The sequence below is a fragment of the Cupressus sempervirens genome, chromosome 1 (assembly GCF_028749045.1).
Source record: "Cupressus sempervirens isolate cs-2001-9-10 chromosome 1, ASM2874904v1, whole genome shotgun sequence".
Lineage (NCBI taxonomy): Eukaryota > Viridiplantae > Streptophyta > Pinopsida > Cupressales > Cupressaceae > Cupressus > Cupressus sempervirens.
In genome coordinates, this window is record NC_143118.1 from 516,771,380 (window position 1) to 516,788,082 (window position 16,703).

The 16,703-nt window shown below is 34.8% G+C and overlaps 1 protein-coding gene across 1 annotated transcript; it reads left to right on the forward strand.

Annotated features, from left to right (window-relative positions):
- Positions 1-11,541: 11,541 nt before the first annotated feature.
- Positions 11,542-14,383, forward strand: LOC149578502 (protein BIIDXI-like). The gene is made up of 3 exons (XM_089829515.1): positions 11,542-11,671; positions 11,754-12,254; positions 13,517-14,383. The coding sequence occupies exons 1-3, from the start codon at positions 11,554-11,556 to the stop codon at positions 14,128-14,130; spliced, it is 1,233 nt and encodes a 410-aa protein (XP_089685641.1). The 5' UTR covers positions 11,542-11,553; the 3' UTR covers positions 14,131-14,383.
- Positions 14,384-16,703: the final 2,320 nt, after the last annotated feature.

Consider the following 16,703-nt stretch of genomic DNA (forward strand, 5'->3'; position numbering starts at 1 on the left):
ATACTACAATATCTTTTTCTTGCATACTCTAGTGGTACATTGATCAATGATACGGGAAGGCTCCACTATTACCACTCTTGGATCTTGTACCTATAAAGCACACCAATCTAATATATGAGAAGCATCTGGATGATAGGGTTTTAGAAAAGATACATGAAACACATTGCCAATATGGGCAAGAGTGGGTGGTAGAGCAAGTCTATAAGCAACAAGATTGATGATCTTGAAAACACCAAAAGGCCCCACATATCTAGGTGCAATCTTTGAAGCTTTTCCAAATGATATGGAACTCTTGTGTGATCTTACACGCAAAAAAACTTTGTCCCCCATTTGAAACTGTCTAAAAGTGTGTTTCTTGTCTGCATAACTCTTTTGTCTATCTACAGCTTCCTTCAACCATCATCTAATAAGATTCATCTATTCTTCCATCTCCCTCAACAAATCAGGACCAATAATGATTCTATCCTCTACTCTATCCGAACTGATAGAAGTTTGACACCTTCTTCCATAAAGTGCCTCAAATAGTGTCATCTCTAGAGAAGCATGGTATGAGTTATTGTAGGCAAACTCTACCAAGGGAAGATACTCCTCCCACTTCTTTTGTAGATCCATGCAATACATACAAAGAAAGTTCTCAAGAAATTGATTGACCCTTTCAGTTTGTCCATCTGTCTGAGGGTGATAAATTGTATCGAAGTTCAAACATATACCTAATGAAGCATTCAAGGTTCTCCAAAACCTTGACATCATTCTAGTGTCTCTATCTGAAATAATAGTTTGTGGTACATTGTGTAATATAAAAATCTCTTGAACAAACTTCCTGGCTACAATCAAGGATCCATCCTTCAAGTTTCTTGGAATGAAGTGAGCTACTTTTGTTAGTTTGTCAACTACAACCAAAATGACATCATGTTTACATCATTTCATGGTTAACCTGTGGACAAAGTCCATTGTAATAACTTGTCATTTATATTCGGGAATCTCATGAGGATATAAAAGTCTTGCTAGATGAACATGTTCAGCCTTAACCTGCTAACATTCTAAACATCATGCTATAGATGAAACTACAATTCTCTTAAGTCTTGGCCAAATACATAAGGGCTTCATATCAGTAAGCATCTTATTTACCCCTGGATGTCTTGAAAATGGAGTGCAATGCATCTCCTCAAAAATCAACTTCCTAAACCCTGCCTAGTTGGGAATAAACATCCTTCCTTGGTATCTCAATATACCATCCTCATCTATGGAGTATCCCTCAAAATGTTGATCTGTTGGATCATTAAGAAATGTTAATTAGACCAATTCATAGTGGTCATCATCTTGAAGGTTTTTCAAAACTTGTTCCTTCAAGCATATCCTAGTAGTGGATATAGTTGTAATATGTCTCATCTGCTCAATGCATCTACCACTCTATTTTCTTTTTCCCTTAATATACTCAATCTCAAAGTCATACCCACTCAAGAATTCTAACCAATGCCTCTACCTAGCATTAAGATTAGGTTGTGTGAAGATGTACCTCAATCCCATATGGCATGTCTTTAATTCAAATGACTTACCCAAAAGATAGTGTCTCCACATCACAAGTGTATGTACTATGGCAGCTAGCTCCAAATCATGAGGCACATATTTAATCTCATATTGTTTTAGATTTTGTGACTCATAAGCCACCACCTTACCATCTTGCATTAGTACACCTCCTAAACTCTCACTAGAAGCATCACTGATAACTAAAAAGTGATCAATAGGGTTAGGTATGATCAAAATGAGAGCGGTTGTCATCTTATGCTTCAACAACTAAATTTTTTTCTCACAATCATAAGTCCACTCATATCTTTTTCCCCTTCTTTGAAGGGATGTAATAGGTACAACTATCTTGGAGAAACCCTCTACAAACTTCCTATAGTATCCCGCTAACTCCGTGAAGCTTTTAACTCCACTTACAATCTGAGGTGTTGGCCATTCAACAAAGGCTTTGATCTTTGTTGGGTCTACTACGATCCCTTTAGAAGAGATAATATGTCCTAAATAGTGAATGTTTTTTTGATAAAATGAACACTTAGATAGCTTTCCATACAACTTTTTGTCCCTAAGACGCTTCAAGACTATTTGTAAGTGTTCCTCATGTTCCTCCATACTCTTGGAATAGATCAACATATCATCAATGAAAATCTCTACAAACTTATCCAAGCAATCCCCGAACACACTATTCATCAAGTTCATAAAAGCTGCAGGAGCATTGGTTAAACCAAAAGGTAAAACCACAAACTCATAATTTCCATACCTTGTTCTGAATGCAATTTTAGCTATATCTTCCTCTTTGATCCATAGCTGATGATATCTAGATCTCAAGTCAATTTTGAAATACACGGTTTCTCCCTTCATTTGGTCAAGCAATTCATGTATATGAGGAAGTGGATATCTATTCTTAATGGTCACTTTGTTTATCATTCGATAATATATACATAGCCTTGAGGTGTCATCCTTCTTTACAAAGATCACAAGTGCTCCCCACTATGATACACTAGGGCATATGAACCCTTTATCTAAAATTTCTTGCAACTACATTTTGAGCTCATACATCTCATTTGTTGTCATTTTATAAGGAGCCTTGGATTGGGGTTCTTCTCTAGGCATAATATCTATTGAGAAGTCAAAGTCCCGCTTAGGAGGTAACTCAGGTAATTTATCTTGAAACACATCTTAGAACTCTTGCAGATTGGTAAATCATTCAAAATAGGAGAAGTGTCTAGATCCTTCACATGTGCTATGTAAATCATGCATCCTTTCCTCTTACCCTTCTTTATATGCATAGTTGATATTTGTCTTAGTTGCAAAGGCTTTTTCATGCCTTCAACAATTGTACTTAACCCTGAATCATCTAGGCATTCAATGGACTTCTCTTTGCAATTCACTATAGCTCTATATCAACTAGCCACTTGATACTTGGGATAACATCATATGATCTTAATGGAGCAATGTAAAGATTAACTTATGTTTGAAAATTTGGAAGTTCCAACTCGCTACATGATAGACATTGTTCAACCTTATGCTCTACCCTATTGCCATATTCTACCATCCATGGTTTGATCGTGAAACCAAATTGAATAGTTAAACAAGATACCACTTTAGGATCTATGAAACATTCAGTAGCTTCAATATCAATTAAAACATTAACATCATGTCCATAGAATTTACCAACTATCTGAATAGGAGTTGCTTGAAAATCAACTTGACGATGGTCAATAGCTATGTGAATCTAGTGTTGTGCTTGTGGTGCCTTACCATCCTTCTAACTAATATTCCAAATGAAATATGCAACATAATGATTGCCTCCACAATTGAAGAATCTAGTTTTTGGTCCCTTGTTATTCTCATTTCTGTTCCTCCAGGTATTTCCATTTATGTTCCTCTAGGTATTTCCATTATTGTTGTTTTGACCCCTATTCTAGTTTTGAGTGATATTAGTATTCCTCCCTTCATTACCCCTTCCTTTTCCTCTCATATTCCACACTTGTTTTCAACCATTGTCTTTCTCATTTTCATACTTCCTTTTAAATCCAAGAGTGTTATTATTTCTTTGTGAAGTTCTAATGGCAAGTACTTTCTTCAATTTATCCTCTTGAAGAAATGCCTTAGCATAAGCAAATTCCATAGCATTTGGTTCATACATCTCCACCTCAAATTCAATCTCTGGACAAAATCCCAATAAAAACTTACACATTCAAAAATGCTCATCCTACAAATACTATGGAATGTATTTCACTAGGTGGAAAAATCCCTCATGATACTTGGTCATGTAGTCATGACCCCCTAAATTAGGTTTTGGAACTCAGACACTTTCCTATCATAGAAAATTTGAGGCAACCATCACTTCCTGAATAAAGCTAAGAAGTTTTCCCATGAGATCTTTCTTGGTTGTAATTTCCTCTCAAGCATCTCATTGTTCCACTAAGTGGCTGCTTCACCAATTAGTTGGAATTCTCCCCATACAGCTCTAAACTGTCCAAAAAGATTACGTATGTTAAAGTATTTCTCCATGGAGATAATCCATGCCTCAACATCATCTCCTATAGTCTTCCCACCAAAGGTAGGTGGAACAACCCTTTTTAGGCCCCTTCTCAACTCTTTTTCTAATTGTTCATTATTGAGATCTCCAACATTCACATCAACATTCCTTTTTAGTCATTCTTCTTCATCCTTACGAAGAGCTCCCAACCTTTGATCCTCTTCTTGTTTAGGCTGAACTTCTCCTCTCATATTTTCTTCAAGTTTCTTTCAAGCCTCATCCTCTTGATCTTGATTCTGTCTACCCCTCAGATCTTGTTCAAGGCGATCCATACATTCACCTTGTTGTTGAACTAGGTTTCCTTGTTGAATCAAGAGGGCCAAAATTTGGTCTAGCTTCTGATTTAGGTTATGTTTATCATAATTGCTAGTTCCTTCCCGGTTGTGGTTTTGAGAATTCATGATTGTAATTGGTTTTCTAAACCATCAAAAGTACGCAACTGAGAAAAAGTAGACCAAGGTCCTAGTATTTTAACTAGGCTCTAATACCATATGTAAGGTCTTAAATTCCTAGATACTTGTCATGCTATCAAAATAATGCTACTATTACAAGTTAAAGACATATAGACATAGTCTTAATACAACATCTAGTCAAAGTTATAGCTTCCATATAGTAAAATTTCAAGTATAAAAATTTCCAAAGATTTTTAAATTTAGATTGTCACTTTTTATATTACAATATTTTATAATATGGAATTCCCCACACAATCATGATACAATGATCAACATTACCAAAATAAAAAAAGGTGTTTATTGTGTGTCATAATATTAATACATCAACGAATAATATGGATACCACAATATGTCACATGTTTTCTCAATATCTATTCAATTCAAACTACATCAATCTAGTCATCAAGGAACCACACTGAAGTTGCAACCCTGTTTCCTAAGCCTCCAAACTTCATGTCTTTTGGAAAATCCCAAAACGGGAGTGTGACCCAAGTGCTTTTTTTAAGCACACCATCCCTTGCTTAAGAAGACTAGCAACTCGACATTGATGGATTAGATGGAAGGGTGCAACTATGGATGTAACTACTTAACATTCTATTATAAGTAGAAATCAAAGACATGGGGTGGCAAAGAGAAAATAAAATAACTAACCAAGCATATTAATGAAAGATATGCAAAAACAAAGGTTTGACCAAAGCAACTTGTAAACAAAAGCAATCTAGTTGCTATTGGTAGGTAATCTAATGCCCTTCTCTGTCTTCCACATTACACACCAATTCCTTTTCCTAAATACCATTTTAGTGTTTCTCTTTTATTTTCAATGAATTGATGGCCTTTGATAAACTAACTGTTTATATGGACATTCTAATTTTCAATCCAAGTGAGCACAATTTATACTAAATTATGTTTCCATAAATTTATCTTGAGGTGTATTTCACGATGAGATAAATCTAAAAGTTTATGTTTTGACAGTAGTCATTTCTATTGGTAATACAATATATGCAAGGTAAATGGTTTTCATGCAACTTATCTCCTTAATCCAATCTAATCCATTTCATCTACATTTTCCAACCAATAATACAAACCATTGTTTATTTCCAAAGTAAAACAAATTTCTTGCATCAAATTTTTGTCTCTTTAATAGATCATTTGTAAAGCACAATATTACTCTTTTGAATGATTCATTTTCAAAATAATAGTTTTTAAAACTAACAATTATAGTCCTCTAATATTCCTTGTGATTTTGTATAGATCAATTTTATTTAATCTGTGAAGCATGATGACACTACTACAAGGAGTGTTCTGAGTTTAAACATAATAGAAAAATATGTTGAAAGAACATCATGTGGTTCAATATTTCCAAATCTATTTATTTATTTATTCAAATTATTTTTTTTAATAGATGAAAATTTCTTTGCTATTCATTACATACATATTTCCTATCCATAGAAGGTAAAATAAGTTCCCATATAGATTTAATCAATTAAATAAAGTGATCATCATTCAAATTTTTGTTTATTTTCTAAGCTTCTAAGTTTTCTATTTATTTTTGTCCAAGATCCAAGAATTTTTTTCAAATTTATTAAACAATATGGACCATTTCATATTTCCCATAATCTTTTCACAAGAATTAACAAAAAGGCATAGAATAAGCATAGTATGAAATAAAATAAATAAACAAAAACCTGTGTTGATGCTAAATTTGTAGCTATGTTTCTTCCTTCCACTTTTCCCTTTGTTATCTTTTTGTTTCCAATTTCTTCTCTCTCTGTTTTTTCTTTTAACTGTCTAAAATGTTTACTTATAATATTTTCTTTTGGTCTTGGCAATATTAAATGACTAAAAATAAAGTTCCATTCCTTAGTCAAAGGCATGTGTTCAACCAAAGAAAAACTTTATCATATAAGACAAGGAAGGGAAGAAAAAAAAGTCTTACTCTCCAAAAAGGAGGGCACACATGGGTTGTGAAAAATTGAGAGGAGAAATTGATGGTGCCATGAGGCCCGCCTTCCTTCGTCCTTAAATGAGGATGTCTGGAAGTTCATAAGATATCATAGTATTTCTGCAAGTTCATTTACCAACCGACCACCCTTCTTTTTTTGTAGACACAAATTTCATCAAGAAAAGGGACCGATTCATGTTTGCAATTTGTGTCTACAAAAATAGAAGGGGAACCCTCAATTTCTTTATTATATGCTTTAGAAAATGAAATGAATGATGGAGCTTTGATCAAATATCAAGAGTTAATTTGAAGAGGTGGTGAGTTAACTAAAATTAATTAATCCATAGGCTTTTACATTGGGGGAACCCTCACCTGAACTACATTAGGGGAACCCTCAATTTCTTTAACACAAAAACTATAAGGATCGCCTATAAACTTCTTAGTCTTGGAGGAAGACTCGCTAGACTTAGAAGGATTATCCTTCAAAGTGGATTTATGTGTATCTAATCTATGAGGTGGTGGCTTGGAGGAACTCTCACTACCATCTAAATTTTTTTTGGGCCTTAGTTTCTGATTTGACTTTCTTGTAGATGTCTGAGCAACAAAGGCCTTGTTATTTTTTAAATTTTGATAGAGAGTCCAATTGTGTAAGTTTGGTCTGTTCTCTAGTTAGCTGATCATAAAATACGTCAAATGTGGGCACGGTAAATACATGAACCAAAGCATCCATAGTGGAATAGAAGGTAGATGAAAAAATCTAAAAGTTTCCTCAAAGCTTTGATAGAATCAAGTAAATACACTCCTTATTAGTCTTCACTTTCTAACAACCATGTAACAAAGATCTTTGTTGTTTAAACCTCATAAGAAAGCCCTTGATGGAGGGAAGAGAATTAGGTACAAGTGATGTAAGCTTTGCCTCAATTTGAAGTTCCCTAATCTCATTGGCACTAAACAAGTCCTTCAACTTGGCCCACATCTCTTGAGGAATATTTAACCCATTGAGACGAAACTACAAGTTGTCTGAAACATGTAAAGAGATCAAATCCCTGGCCTCATCCATCTTATTCTTATGTTGCATGACCAGAAAGGACCTGTGTAAAACTGCTTGCATTTCATCTAAACAAGACCACAAACCTTTTGAACAGAGAAGTTATGTCATGGTGGTTGTCTTTGCATGATAGTTATGTGGGTTTAGAGGAACTAGACAAGAAGAGGTCTTGACCATTTTTTTAGAAAGGGTTTGTTTTGATATATTTCTAGTTTATTGATGTAAACAAAAATAAGAAAGAAAAATACCCCCATAGTGCAGCCCCAGATGTCAGATATAAAGCATATACAATAAAAAGAGAAAAAAAGACTTAAGATGAGTATCATATGTACCTTTGAAAAAAATAGATGAAAACAATAGAGAATTTGGATAAATCTCAAGAAGAGCTTTCTGACGCTTTTTTTGAATAAAAAATTGGAGTCTAGATGCAAAAGATATGCCTCCCGAAGTGCATAAAAGAACTTATGACTTTGATTGTAAACAGAAAAATCAAAATAGAAAAACCAAAAAATTAAACCTACACCATTGGATAGATCTTGAACTCAACTTTTTGACAATATCTTGTTAGCCCGATTTTGACGTCGTATGCTCAAGATACCGCAAAAAAACCATCAACTACTATTTTGACCAAAAAAGAAACTTGTTGATAGGTGCATGGATGTCAAATTTCGACATAGAAGTTGATGATGTCAGTGATTGTACCTACTGATGTGTTACCTTGACTTGTTGATGTGACAAAAGGTGCATGTACCTTATTTTCTTAAAAGAAAGGTACTTTTTCAAACCTTATTTTATAAACCATCACCCTTTTTTCAATAAGGCACACACTTTCTTATAAAGCAATTTTTTTTTTGAGATGCATGGAGAAGGTTGTATGACCTAGGAGGCAAAAAATATTTGCATCCAGATCAATAGTGTCCAAACGAGGTGTGTTCTATATCAACATAAGGGTTTTGGGGTGTTGTGAGCTCAACCGTGAGGTCCATTTTGGTTCAAGGTGCTCCAAAAATAGTGACCTACTATTGCAATAAAAAAATTCAAAAAAATCTCAAATATGATCAAGTTAGACCCTTGTTTCTTTGTTTCTTTTCGACTCAAACAAGTTACATTAGATCCAACTCTGATATCATGAAGGATTTGAGCAATACAAATCTACATACCTTGTAGAACACTTGTAAGCAAGAACCTATCATAAAGAAGTAAAGATAAGAGAAGACAAGGGTATGGCTCTTAAAATATGGAAAAATATATTTATCAAACTAAAAGAATGAGTTAAAAGATACAAGAGATCAATCCTTAAAGAAGGAGATCGTAAAACCTAAAAGGGAAACCCTAATAGGTAAATGACATTTAATAATTAATATTTAATTATTAAATGGAAATGCATGTGTATAAAGAGAATCTTAAGAAGGGAGTAAAGATGATTTAATTAATATAATTAAATTTATTCTTTACTCTAATAAATACAACCTCTAAACACATGATTTACATCTCCACATCATATTCGCTAACCACACATTATACATTCTCATCACAATCAAAACTCAATTTCATATATGAAGTCATAGCTCAAAAACATAAGACTATCAACTTCCCAAATGAAATGCATAGCCAAATCAACAAAACAAAGTTTGCTAACCAAGAGTAATTAACTATGATGTCGGCTCAACCAAAACATATCATTTACTAAAATTTAACCCTGAATAATCAATCTTATTGGTAAATCTTTTCAAACTACTATGATCTTCACATAATATTGTCAACCCAATATCCAATAGTGAATTGATCACACACATGATCACATATACATATGTGATGATCAAATTAGACATGTCATGCATCTACATGCGTGATCTACAATTGCATCCTCTAACTCTTCAAAATCTACACAATCCAAACTAATCTAATTGATTGTCCTATATAGGCTCTAGTAAGAAAATAACTATAAGTGTCAAAACCTTTGGTAAAGTGTCTAATCTCCAAAATGGCTTAAGATAAAAGAAAGGTAGTTGCCATCAACGACAACCTACTATGCATAACCAATCACTCTTGCCAATAGTTCTAAGATTAAAAAAATAATGTTGTTGTGAATTTATGAAAAAAAATTAATTTAATTAAATCTAATATAGCACTACAAATTTTAACCAAGGCTTTAACAAATTTGTCAAGAATCCTAAAGTTGTTGGATACTAGGAGAATCATGTTACTATTGGATTCATTTAATTACATATTGCACAAGGCAACATTAAAAACAAGTATTTAGATGAAGTACTTGTACCCTTAAGGAATATGTTAAGGCAATCACAATAGTTATTGTTGTCTTCTCATGATTGACATATCATTATCACAACTACTCCTATATTGACTAAATACAAAGTGAAATAGACAAACCAAAAAAATCTTTTTTTACTATGTTGCATCTTTTCAAATTTGTTTCAATAAGGGAAGAGAACCAATAGCCACCAGGTGGTCCAATGACCATGAGGGGTTCATGATAGATAACCCAAATTACCGCTTTTAAAAAGCCCCCAAAAATGATAACACTTATTAATAATTGATAATACATGTACTAATAGTTGATCATTTTTTTAGCTTTCTTGGTTGCTAATTGGTCCACTTATGCTAAAAGTTTTGGGCAAGCGCTATTAGGTGGTGAACATAATGGGTATCGGGCAAGTGTATTAAAATGACACTTTTTGACCACTTTGCACTCCACAACCTCTATAGAGAGATCTGTAAATGCCTAAACATTGAAACCTTTAGCTTTAAGCTCTTGAGTCACATATGGAGGCACACCGAAAAAAAGATCATAATTCAACTTACGGTTTAGGAGATCTAGGTGCATGAGTTAGCTTGGACGGCTATAGGGTATCTTCCCCTAGTTAATTTGGTAATTCAAATCTATCCTTCTCATAGAGGAAACACCTTCAAGATAATGACTATGTTGCACCTTAATATAATGGTTATGTTGTATAAGAATGATTAACCGAATAAGAAAATAAGTTATTTTCAAAAGAAGAAGATGTAACGTGTGGCATACTAAACATTAAACTAGCCATCATTTAAAAAATAACTCAATTGAAATAATGTGTGAATTTTTTTATAAGTTACTTGAATTATGCGTTCTATAACGACATTTTTCTAAGGCATGTAGTTAAACATTTCATAATAGATTAATTTTAAGTGGCATAACTTTCTTGTAAAAAAGTTTAACAAAATAATATGTACACACTCTCTCAAAGATGATCTCACACTTTATATATTTTAATTTTTTTTTACCACTATGACAAATGAATTCTATGAATTTCAATTAAAACAACAAAATACATAAAAAAAGAAAGGTAAAAATACAATACAATAGTAACTAAATAGTGAACCTAAAAGTCACCTCCACGAGAGAGGTGAGATTCTTATATTACTTTACAAAGATGGACCTTAAAACCATAGCACCTACTCTTCAATCGATCTAGTTTCAAATCTTCATCAAGTTGTACACAAAGTAATGGGACAAAAATGATGAACTTGGCCAAGGTACTTTTGTAAGCAAAGAGAAGACAATGCCACTACTGCCAAAATCCCGTTCCATGCCTATATAATGACAAAACAAAGCAAGTGGTGGATGATTCTAGTGTATCACATAATGAAAACAAAACATAGACATGGAGCCAATAAAACAGATGAGATTCTTTCTACATCTTCCATGTTTAAGAAATATGGGCAAAATCAGATTGCTCCCTCTTATCAAAATGTAGTCCATGTATTAGAAATATCTATATAAGTTAATCAGCTAAGAGGGTTTCATTTCCCTTATAAATTTACATACAAACCCAAATTCCGTTGTTGTCTTAATCAGAGAGAGGCGCGCGTATCCCCACCGACTGGACGCTTTATTCTGTTCACTTTCGTAAATGGCGGAAGGAGAGGGAAAGGCAGGAATGGGACCCAAGGATTATTATGGAGGGCGCATGTGAATGTCCTTGTCACATCTCATCTGTGGCACCGAATAAAGGTAGGGTTTGAAAGAGGGGTTCCTACCTCACTGGTTATGCCGCGTGAAGCACAGAGCGTACTGCAAAGCATGGCGAACAGCTTCATCCAGACCAGCATTTTGCTTCTCTCGCTTCTTCTCCACAGCTTCAATGGAGCTGTTTTGGCCGAAGATGGTAAGTGAATCGAAAATAAGGTTAGTAGCTTTTGGTTTGGGCAACTGCAGAGTGAAAATGAAGGTTTTGTTGTGTGTAACAGGGCTGTTGAACAATGGCGATTTCGAGAGGTCTGGTAGCGGGAATGGATCGTGGCAGCAGGGGGCGGGAGAAGGTGTGGAGGCGCTGGACGGGTGGAGCATCGAGGGAACGGTGGAGTACATTGGGGACGGGCAGAGGCAGGGGAATATGTTGCTTGTTGTGCCCGAGGGAAGGCACGCTGCGAGGCTTGGAAATGATGCGCAGATAAGCCAGGGTATAAAGGTGGAGAAGGGATCTACTTATTCCCTCACCTTTGCCGCCGCTCGGACCTGCGCTCAGTTGGAGTCTCTCAACATCTCTGTGCCTCCTGCCTCCCGCAATATGGACTTGCAGACTCTGTATAATAGCCGTGGATGGGACGCCTACGCCTGGGCCTTCCAGGCTCTCTCGGAAGACGCTCAGGTGACCTTTCGCAACACTGGCATGGAGGAAGATCCTACCTGTGGTCCGGTCATCGACGCCATTGCTTTGAAACAGCTTACTACGCCCGAGAAGGACAAAGGTGAGGGACTCTGTCGTTGATCGTTGTCGAAAATGAGGTTTCTGTGAACAAACATTGTTCTGTTTTTGTCAGTATTGGAGTCTCTGTAACGTTTTGTTTGTTTTGTGTGAGATAGAGTCTGTGTTGCATTCTTTCTTCATTTCGTCCGAAATGTATACTGTTTAAAGTAAGATTGTTTTTTCATTTTGTTGGAAATAGAGTCTTAACATTATTTCTTCATTTTGTCGGAGTAGGAGTCTAACATTGTTTCTTGATCTTTCCTGCAATGGAGTCTCTTTAGCATATTTCTGAAGTTTCTCAGAAATGGAGTCTCTGTAACATTATCTAACATTATCTCAGAAATGTAATCTCTGTAACATTATTTCTCAATATTCTTAGGGATGTAATCTTTGATTTATTATTTCTCAAACTCCGCTGAAATGGAGTTACTGTATTTCTTCATTTTATGAATAGTTTCTTCATCTTTTAAAAAATGAATGTCTCTGTGACATCCTTTCTCTGTCTGATTAGAAAGGAGTCTGAAACATCATTTTTCGAGTCTGTTACCCGTTTCTAGGGAGTCTTGCCAGAGAAATGAGTCCTCGAACCATACTCTTAACATGTCTTGATGTGTTTAGAGAATGGGCGACATATTTTCTTTATCTTTTCAGAAATGGGATCTCTGTAACATAATTTCTCAATCTCTAGAAAAACGAGTCTCTCTAACGTTATTTCTCGCTTAATCTCTTTCAGCAATTTTGTTTCGATCTTGTCAGAAGAGTCTCTTCAACAAATTTTGAAAATCTGTTTTACCACATTTGTTTCGATCTTTCCAGAAATGGACTCTCTTCAACATATTTTGAAAATCTTTATAGCAAATTTGTTTTGGTCTTGTTAGAGATGGAATCTCTTCAACATGCGTTGAAAATCTTTATCACGCATTTGTTTTGTTCTTGTCAGAAAGGAAGTCTCTCTAACGCATTATCTTGTTTTCTAAAAACTAGAATCTCGGAATCATTATTTCTCGACCGTGTCCTCCTAACACTATCCGTCGATCTTGTGAAAAAAATGGAGTCGCTGTAACATCACTTCTTCACTCATTTTCGCAAATGAAATTTCTGTAACAAAATTTCTTCAGAAACGGACTCTCAGTAACATATTTCCCCAATCTTTTACAGAAACAGAGCCTCTGTAAAACGCATATTTCTCGATCTTCTCAGAAATGAAGTATTTTGTTTTCTTTGCACACGAGTTTAGCTAAACCAAATGCATCTCTGGTGCAGGCAACCTCGTCGTGAACGGAGACTTCGAGGAGGGGCCATGGATGTACCGAAACGTGTCAGCAGGAGTGCTGCTACCAACAAATCTGGACGTGACGACATCGCCATTGCCGGGATGGATCGTGGAGTCGAACAAGGCAGTTCGATACATCGATTCGGATCACTACACAGTTCCGGAGGGAAAAAGAGCAGTGGAGTTGCTAGCGGGGAAGGAAGGGATCATTTCACAGATGGTTGACACACAGCCTGGTACAAAGTACACCATGAGCTTTCTCCTCGGAAACGCCGGGAACAAGTGCCAGACTCCAATGGCGGTCATGGCCTTTGCAGGGGACCAGGCGGACAACTTCCATTACAGCGCTCCAGCAATCCGAATCTACGAGCCCAACAATGTGACATTCACAGCCAAGGCCCAGCGCACCCGCATTGCATTCTACAGTATATACTACAACACCAGGACCGATGACAGGAGCTCTCTCTGCGGTCCTGTTATTGATCAGGTTAAAGTGGTCGATTTGTCAAAGTCCAGTGCGGATCTCCCAAGAAGCTTATTCACTCTCCATGGGCTCCTCAGCAGCTGTCTGTTGGTCGTACTCTCCCTGTGTCTCTCTCTGTAGGATGTAGAAACCTTTATTTATTGATTTGCCAGTCAAAGTGTGGACTACTTTGTGTTGTGTTGGGATAAGGAAAGGTAGGAATTAGGAATCTCTATGCTGCACCTAAAAGTGTGTGTACGTGCCTTACAATACACGGCAATTTTGAAATGTACTATTATAATTTGCATTTGGTCTACCAACGTATATACCTAATGTCATGATTTGTTGGTTTCAATCTTTAATTATTTATAATCATGGGAGTTTTTTTCCACAACGAACAGCGTGATGGACTAAGTAGGACAGCGATGTCTTTTGATACTTGTCTTCGGTCCGAAGGAAAAGGGGCCATAGGTATCAAATGCATAGTGGGAACCAATCAATCTTCACACTATCAAATGCATAGTGGGAACCACCTAAATTTTACTTGTTATATTCGGACGTGTCCAATTGAAAACTGGAAATCACTTTCCCTCGTATAGATAGATTACATGGGTGGATTATTGTTGTAATCATTTAGTTTTAATGATATGAATAATTTGGTAGATCGTGGGTTGATGTTGTAAGCATGTATTGATCATATGTATTATCGAAAGGGAAAGATCTTTGTTTTAAAAAAAAATGAAATAGTCAATTAATTTATTTTTAGAAATGGTGAAGTAAAATGATTTTTTCAAAGTTTAGAAATGGTGAAGTAAAATGATTTTTCAAAATTCTGCCAACCTTTAATTTTGTTGAGTGTGAGTTTGTTTAGTGAGAGATTAGATTGGAATTTTCCTTCAACAAATTTGTTCAAATAGATATTTCTTAGCCCTTGTTTCTTAGTTGAAAAGGTTTCAATTCAAGGTTAATGTTACCACTAATGAATAGTGATGCAACTGAGAATTATCTAAAAGTCTTCCATCCATTATAAATATGAAATGTCTTATAATTCTAAAACTAAGTTTTGGGTGGTCCAACTTATCATTTAACTTCACATGCAAATCTAATGAGTAGTGTCTTAAAAATAATAATTTAACGATACAACTCATGTTATTCTTTGTATTTGAACAAAAAATTATCATTTGTTGTTAGACATTAACTTCTTTTCATATTTGATAAAAGTTTATTTGTAACCTCATTTATATATTTAATAGCAAACATATGATTTTGTTGTTACACATTAACTTATTTTCATATTTGGTAAAAAGTTCAATTGTAACCTAATTTATTTATTTAATAGCTAGCACATGATTTGGTATTTGAACATAAAAAATACCATTATTATAAAAATAACACAAATATTTAAAATACTACTTATATTGAACTTTGAAAGGTTTTTAAAATGTTTCGATGACCTCTCACTTTTTGTGTAAAATATAGCAAAGTTTTTGGGGTAACATTTTATATTTATGAACAAAAAAACTATTAATATAGATTATTGCAATATACATTGTGTGAGGTTGCACCAAAAGTGAACTTGTCAATGCTCTATATAACCACTAGACTTGTAGAAAATATAGGAGAAGGTTAGTCCCTTGTCACGACCTCTGAGGGGGAATATTAGCCATTTGCTAACAATCTTCCCCCAAGGGAATTCAAGCTTGTGACCAAACATTCATACCACCTCCTATTAGTTTGGTTGTAGTTGCACCAAAAGGTCAATCTGTCAATGTTGATTTGACCAATTATAGGTAGACAAGTTGATGTGCAAGATCGTTGAATTATCAACTTGCATCATTTAGTTTTAATCGAATGTCAATTGAGGGCATGTATAAGGTCACAATTAGAGCTTGCGAGATCAAATATGAGGTCACTATTGAGTTCAAAAGGTTGCTATCAATCAAAATATCTCCCCTTTTCACTCAACTTTTACATTAGATGCCAAATTTACAACCATTTAACTTTGGAGGTGATTGCTAGATCTTAAGAGCATTATATAAGAATTCATTTTAATGAGTTTATTTATGTGTATTTTAATTAAAATGAAGAGATTTCCACGATCCATTAATAATATGCAACTTTTTGGAGTTTGATCGTGTGCACAATTTTGAACATCATCATTTTGAATCACACTCTGTGATCCATCATGAGCATATATGTGTGTGTATACTTATATACGTGTATTTATTTGTGTATGTATATATGCACTTGTGCATGTATCTATGTATGCAATTAACAAAATTTATTACTTAAAGAAAACTATCAATAAAAGGCCTAGGCAAAGACTTTTTATTAATGAAGAAAAATTGTACATGTTTCCTCTATTCAAACAAGCACTGGTAGGGAAGGACAGAGTCAAGCAAACATCTAGTCTTGCCAGGGGACTTTTGTCCACTCATAAAGTATAGAGAATAGTATAGGGCGTTCCCCTATTTATATAATTATGAAGTTATGAGGGTATTTCCTCATTTTACACATTACGCTTACATCATGAGCTTTTTCTCATTTTATTACAATCTTTAAGATCTTCCAATATTAGTAGATATCCTTCTTTGCTGCTCTAGATTCATACTTTGATTCACCATTTGATCTAGCTTGCATGCATTACTTCATGGCCAAGATCACTGTTAGATTTTTAATAATAGAATGCCTCTATAATGTTTTATAGAATTCCT